This window comes from Eurypyga helias, unplaced genomic scaffold (assembly GCF_000690775.1).
Source record: "Eurypyga helias isolate BGI_N326 unplaced genomic scaffold, ASM69077v1 scaffold7469, whole genome shotgun sequence".
NCBI classification, from domain to species: domain Eukaryota; kingdom Metazoa; phylum Chordata; class Aves; order Eurypygiformes; family Eurypygidae; genus Eurypyga; species Eurypyga helias.
The window spans coordinates 9839-16887 of NW_010272649.1; the positions used below are offsets into that span (position 1 = coordinate 9839).

General features: G+C 44.9%; 1 protein-coding gene across 1 annotated transcript; it reads left to right on the forward strand.

The window, feature by feature from the left end:
* Nucleotides 1–893: 893 nt before the first annotated feature.
* BAG3 (BCL2-associated athanogene 3) lies at nt 894–6848 on the forward strand. The gene is made up of 3 exons (XM_010159188.1): nt 894–1247; nt 3347–3727; nt 5546–6848. Exons 1-3 carry the CDS (start codon nt 960–962, stop codon nt 6314–6316), a joined length of 1440 nt encoding a protein of 479 aa, XP_010157490.1. The 5' UTR covers nt 894–959; the 3' UTR covers nt 6317–6848.
* The last annotated feature ends 201 nt before the right edge of the window (nt 6849–7049 follow it).

Consider the following 7049-nt stretch of genomic DNA (forward strand, 5'->3'; position numbering starts at 1 on the left):
GGGTTTCGAACACTTGCACCATATGTCCCCTTATTAAATTCTCCTCTTACTGAATAATGACATTACCCTCTGAATGACAGAGGTGCTTGTTATATGATCTGACTTAGAGATACATCTGGAACTTGGCCCTCGCGGGGCCTCAAAATAGAATGACCGATGCAGGAAGAACACCAGAGGACTTGTGAGGGCCTCTTAGCACAAACCACTTCCACCCTTGCCAGAGCTTTGACATTGTCCAGTGAACGTGCTCAGACAACGCAGGGGTTTGGTTCCTCTTGCTTTTCAGCGTATTCCTCTCTGTTACGCTATCCTGTCTTCCCCTCTCCTTCAATATTTACTGAATTGGATCCTCATCTAGCGGAAAGTGAACGTACCCTTCAGTATGTGGCATTAGTAACTCCTAGATAGCCAGTGGGAAGAACAACACAGTGCATTCAATGGGATTAGCTTCTGTGGAAGTTCCTGTCAGATGTTATCTGTAGCACCCATGGGTCCTGAGAGGTGCTAAGGACATGTCTCTGGTCCCACAGGCACTTGTTTGGAGGACCTGTGTCGGAAGGGGGTGGTGGGCTGGTGGCTGAATCCAAGGAATGCAGGTGCAGTAAGAAACCCTGTCACAGTAGGGCAGGTATTTTAAAGCCCGAGTTGGAATTTGAGAAGTGAGGGCAAAAGACTCCTACACTGGCACGCTTTTCAGCTTACTCTCGTCTTGCCTGCAGATCTGGCGTGCCAGCACCTGCTGTTAGCTGCCCTGCACAGGCCCAGGAGGGTCTGAACTTCTCATGTGCAGCTGGTACTGCTTTTAGGGCAGAGCTTTCGGGCAGCTTGTTCTCACCAGGGGTATTGAGCTGAGCTACCAGCAAGTGCTATGTGATGTTTTTAACTTCTAGGAAGGCCAGTCGTCAGCAAACGGTCCATCTCGTGATAGCCCCAAGCAGCCACCCGCAAGAGAAGGAAACATGGGATACCCCAAGCTCCGGGCTGGCTATATCCCTATTCCCGTCATCCACGAGGGCATCGACGGCAGACAGCAGCACTTGTGCTTTTCTGCTCCGCAGCCTGGTGTGCAGCGATACAAGACGGAAGCTGTGCCTACTGCGGTGCAGGCGCAGCCACCTCTGAGGGGGGCCTACACCAGCCCCGAGTCCCTTCCAAGGGGACCGGCGGAGGGTTCTCAGCCAGATAAACAATGTGGACAGACAACGGCAGCTGCAGCAGCCCAAGCGCCGGCCGCACACGGACCCGAGGTAACCGTCGGTATTGCACATGGGGTGTGTTTGCATTGGTCTTTGCAGCATTTGTGACCTGAATGTCACACGGGTAGTTTATCCTTCAGAAAGCCAAACTTGCCACAGGATTACATTTTCCTAATACTTCCAGAGTATTAAAATGCAAAAGTGCACAGTCACGGCAGGGTAAATATGTCAGTTTTTTCTAGCATTGCCTGCCTTCTTTCTGCAGTGATTCTGCAGAAACACATGGGAATGGCTCCTGCAAAAAGGAGCTGTGCGGGTCCTGCAGCGGGGGAGCATTTTTTGGGGGTTTATACCAGCTCCCCCACAAGCAGAGGATACAGGCAAGTCTCTTGTGTTCTGCACTGTGAGTCAGAAACTAAAGAGAACAAAGTGGGAGAGAAAAAAACCCGAAGTGGCTAGTAACAACCCAGGCCACTTCAGAAGTTGTACTGCTGTGATCTTTGCTTTCTAATCCAATACTTCAATTGCATGAAGTGTGTGGATTTACATATATACAGCTTTAAAAATGAATTGTAAAGCATTTTGTCATTCAGTGGCATGTTAAAATACTTCCAAACTGTAAACTTAAAAAGTCACCCTGCTTGCTCTGTGTTTCAGAAGGTGGGATTTTGGTTTGCCTGCTCTCTGTAGAGAATCAGCAGAATTCGTATTCTTGTAATATATGGAAATATCAACCTCATTTTTATTCAAAGTAAGATGAGCAGGAAATTCAGCCTTCACCAAGCTAAAAATTCATCATCAGGTCTGTAATTCAGCAGTGGTGGCTCTGAAACCTGTTTGGAGTCTGAACAATGTAATTGAAATTCTGTTAGCAGGTTTCTCAGCTGACTTGACTAACAATGCCTTGTCCGTGCAGTGCCAAGACAATGGGCTTAGCTTTTCCTAACATTATACAGTTGGGAATACACAGAGTGACTTCAGGAACATGTCTTTTGTGCCTCTCAAAGTCCTCCAAGAGAACTACTGAGGAAATCAGAACTTGCTGTTACAGACTTAGTGTGGCTGCCAACTGACCACAGCCTGTGATTGTGCCTTTACCCCGTGTTGGTGAGGCCACCAGCAGTGGCAGTGACAGGTACCCTAATACAAACCAAAGCTTTTATTTAAGGTTTATTTCATGGGCAGCTGAGCTGAGAGTTCACCAGCACCAAAAAGGGGTTTCATTCCCCTTCTCCTGCCTTGCCAGCCTGTCTCTTGCCTCTGGCTGTGTTGTCCTGCCCCAGTCTGACCTGGCCTTTCACTGAGCTGTGTAACAAACCTGCAGGGAAATAAACTTTTTCCCTTCTTAGCGAGTGAAACTAGTCAGAGAATAGCCTGGCAACGGCTGGAGTTGGTGCAAAGTAGGTGAGGCGATGGATTGGCATAGCAGGAGGAGAGAAGGAGCTGTGAGCAAGTAAGCTGCCTTTCCCCACATTGCAGCCTCACAGCCTGGAACACGCCGGGAACGGGATTCTGCTGCGAGCCCAGTGCTCGCTCCTGCTAACAGCAGGTCTAAGCTAGTGCACCTCTCGCTGCCGCTGCCAGGGGGCTGTTGGAAGGTCTTAGGTGGGGAAAAGAGGGCAATAGCCATATGTGCATTGCCATAGCCTGATATGGTTATATGCTTAAAAAACCCCAAAAAAACCCAAACAGAAAAAAAACCCCACAACCAAAAACTAATGCAAACCAAACAAAATCTGTTAGTGTGATGGGGATCAGAAGTCTAAACTTTGTGTGCCTCTGTTAGGGGTTTGGTTTTTGTCTCCAGCATGTAATTTGTTTGCTTAACTTTAGTTTGCCTCAAATTTAACAGGTTTAGACAGGAACGGCCATGTAAAAGCAGCAAACATAGTGACTGAGCATCCACTCCCTGCTCATTTGAGGGCTGGGAATGCTGCAGCTCAGGTTTCCACTTGTTATAATGATGCTCTCTCAAAGTTCTGTGGTTTGTCTTGTGAGGCCCTTGGCCAGAAATACAGGGATGTCGATCCTTTGTGGGCTGGAAGCATGAGTTCAGTCTGTACGACCATCTCCTTTTCTCTTTGCAAATGAAAAATACTGTGAGCACAGAATGGTTAAAACTTAACAATGGATTTTTGTTTTCTTGGCAGCCTCAATCTCCTGGAGCTTCTGATTCTCCAACGGTTTCCTCTCAGTCCTCTGGCAGACCCAATGCAGGAAGCCATCAGCTTCCTCGCGGTTATATTCCAATTCCCGTGATCCACGAAAATATCCAACGGCAACCACCGCAAGTCTACCATCAGGCACAGAAGACACACTACCCTGCCCAGCAGAGCGAATACCAAGCCCACCAACCGGTGTTTCACAGAATTCAACCAGATGAGAGGGAGCCTAAGACAACACGAGCGCAGTCTCCGTTCAGGGTGTCGCAGAGAGGCTCATCGAGCCGTGAAAGTTCACCGGCGAGAGTTACCACCCAGATACAGACCCCAGCTCCCATCAGAGTGCAGACAGTTGTAGACAGACCCCAGGTATGTAGAATGGGGAAGGGAATTACCCTGCCAGGTATTTTGTTCAGTGTGACTAGAGCTGAGAAATTGGCTCATATAGACAGGTTCATGAAAGCCTCTCTCTTTCTGTATTTAAACAAATTGGGAGATAATATACTAGCAGCAAGCCGTCTTTTCACCGATCAGGATTGTGGAGTCTTTGGATGACTGAAATATGATTTAATATACAATTTGATTTTCCTCTTGTCAGAGTATAATTTGGTGTAATTACACTGAGGTCACTGATGTTGCATTATGTTTGAGAAGAAAATCAGGTCCATGGGATTTGTGGCATCTGTAAATACACCTCCTTGATGTCTCAGAACCATTAGGATAGCATCAGGTGCACAAAGTAATTTCAGTTATGATGAAAGAGCGTCAGCAAAATCTAGTCTTGGAGCTTTTTACTCTTCCTCCATGGAGCATGCACTTGCTCACAGAAGATGTTGCTCATTGAACAACATGTTAATGGCTACTGGAAATTTGACAACTCTGAGTGTGTGGAAACGGGGCATGTATAAAAACAAACCTTGATTTCTTCTCTGGAGAGATTTCACATTGAAAATTACAAGAGCAGAATTAGCTCAATAGTTTTTAAAACCCAGGTCCTAGGACAAAACAATGAAGACTTCAGATTTAATGGCATCCTCTAGTTTATAATGCTAATTTATTTTTACAGAGGAGGATTTGAGATTCCTAATCAAATTCTACATTTAATGAGAAAAGCACTAACAGATTGTCAGTGCAGGCCATTACTGATCTAGTTTAAATGCAGGTTTTTTTACTTCAGCCATCAATTCCCTGAGAGCTGGATCTAGTATCTTTTCAAAATCACTGTGTATGCGCACAAATAAGCGAAGAGGGTGGCCAGGGAAGGAAAATACATGAATTGTAGTTTTCTGTTAAGATTTCAGAACTAATATCAACATCAAGAGATTTCTGATTTGATGACTGTTAGATCTGTAGTAATCCCAGGGATTATCTCTAATCACTACAGTATAATAAGACTGACATAGTAACCTCTACATGTAAACAGTCTAAAGATAAAATCAGTAAAAATAAGCACTAGCAAAAAAAGGAATGTCCTGAAAATAGGAATAAGATGAGAATAGCTGAAAATATGATTAAAACAGCAAAGTAGTTAGCATTTCAAGAAACATCAGCTCTCACTTAGTGACACAGGATGAAATCTGGACCAGGCTGCAGTCAGCTGCAAGAAATCCTACTGATTAAGTCAGGTGAGGGCTTTTCTCTAAGGTCTTATCTTATAAAAGGTACCAGGAAGTTCTTCCCAGAGAGGGTGGAGAGGCACTGGGACAGGTTGCCCAGAGAAGCTGTGGATGCCCCATCCCTGGAAGTGTTCAAGGCCAGGCTGGATGAGGCTTGGAGCAACCTGGTCTAGTGGAAGGTGTCCCTGCCCATGGCAGGGGGGTTGGAACTAGGTGGTCTTTGGGGTCCCTTCCAACCTAAACTGTTCTATGATCCTATTCTAATATGATTGTGGGGCTGATTTTAGTCAGCATGGGGCAGGATTTGGTGGGTTGAAGTTTAATGTCTTTGAGAGTTGATTGGTGCTTGTAATCTGTGATAGCTTGAAAACAATAACTGGACTCTTCAGCACACTGCTTTTTAAATTTTAAAACAGTAAAATTCAGCAGTGTGCAGGAAACATTAATCATCTGGCGTGTTTGAAAATTGCACTTCCAGAAGCACAGAAAATGGGATTGTTTACTTGTTCTTTAGAAGGGAATTAGGAGCATTGTTCGCTGTATCTCAATGCAAACTTGCCTTGCTCACCAGGTTTCTCAGCAACAAGTTCCACCTCAAGAGCCACCAAGACCACCCCCACCACCTGAAATCAAACCTGAAAACAAGGCAGTTCCACCACCTGAAACTGAGGTGCCATTATCATACATCCCAATTCAGGTCACCCACCAAGAACCGGATCCTAAACTAACACCTCAGAAGCCTCCAGCCATGGCAGAGAAAGCTGATAAAAAGATTCCCTGCCCAGCTAAGGTTGTGCCTCCCCAGGAAAGGCCTCCTGAAGAAGTGGTGACACCGAAGACAATGGAAACAGGAGAACCTCAAAAGCATCCTGGTGTTTTGAAAGTGGAGGCAATTCTGGAGAAAGTACAAATGCTCGAGCAGGCGGTCAACTCCTTCGAAGGCAAGAAAAGTGACAAAAAATACTTGATGATTGAAGAGTATTTGACCAAAGAGTTGCTTGCCCTAGACTCAGTGGACCCTGAGGGTCGTGCGGATGTGCGCCAGGCCAGGAGAGATGGTGTGAGGAAGGTCCAGAACATTTTGGAAAGACTTGAACAGAAAGCAGAAGATGTCCCAGAACCAGTTCAAGTTGATGGACTTCAGCCCAATTTGCCAGAGCCTAAGCCACCACAGGAAATCATGGAGATTGAACCTGTGGTAGTCAAGAGCAAGGGAGATACCAGTAATAAAGATGCCAAAGAGGAAAACAAAATGGAAAGACATCAGCCTGATACTAAGGAAGAAGTGTTTACCAGTCTCGCCACCACGACAAACACACCTAATAATCCAACTGAACCGTAGCCCCATGCTGAAATTGAAATTTCTCAGACTTAAAGTGTGTTTAAGTGAATTTTAAGTTGCATGCATTTCCAGAGCTCTTTTCAACTGGTTTTTAATCAACATAGCAGCTTGGGACACAGTAAACACTTTGTGGGGGAAGGAGGGAGTTAGAGAGAAAGTAATGCATTTATCCTTTATTCTTACACTATGTAAAAGACATGTTTCAAAAATAAACCCTGTCCATTAATCACTTTTAGATCAGCTGAGTGGGAAAAACACAAACGAACCAACTACTTCAGGGTTAATATTGATGCGTGTTGTTTAGGGTGTATTCTTTTGCAGGTGATTTTTGTAAAATCTGCATTGTGAGAATACCAGTCCTTCTATAAGTGTAGTCACTCTTAATGGTAATGTTTTTATTTTTAATGTTCACAGTTGGGCACTTTAAGTAACGATGGATAGAAAGTGTGTCAGAAACTGTAGGGATATTTATATGTGTGCAGGACTTTGATGCCGTATTCTAAGAGGGAAATAAAAGAATATGGAAGCCTAATTTAGTCTTGTGATTTTATAAGCTGGAAATGTAAGGGCAGTAATCTGTTTCAAATACACTCTTCTAAACATAGAGATTTCTTGCAGTTGAAGTCTGACAGCTGCTTTCTCATCAAGACCAAAATGTGCCTTCTCCATCCACTTGCTCCCTCTTAATGTCGTTGCTGTATCACGTACATGGATTGAGGACAGGGTTCGGCTT

Excerpts from the sequence above, each read along its gene's own strand:
- BAG3 (XM_010159188.1), top strand. The coding sequence starts at position 960 with ATGGGATACCCCAAGCTCCGGGCTGGCTATATCCCTATTCCCGTCATC. Across the intron at positions 1,248-3,346 it reads CGGCCGCACACGGACCCGAG|CCTCAATCTCCTGGAGCTTC; the intron begins GTAACCGTCGGT and ends TTTTCTTGGCAG. Across the intron at positions 3,728-5,545 it reads CAGTTGTAGACAGACCCCAG|GTTTCTCAGCAACAAGTTCC; the intron begins GTATGTAGAATG and ends CTTGCTCACCAG.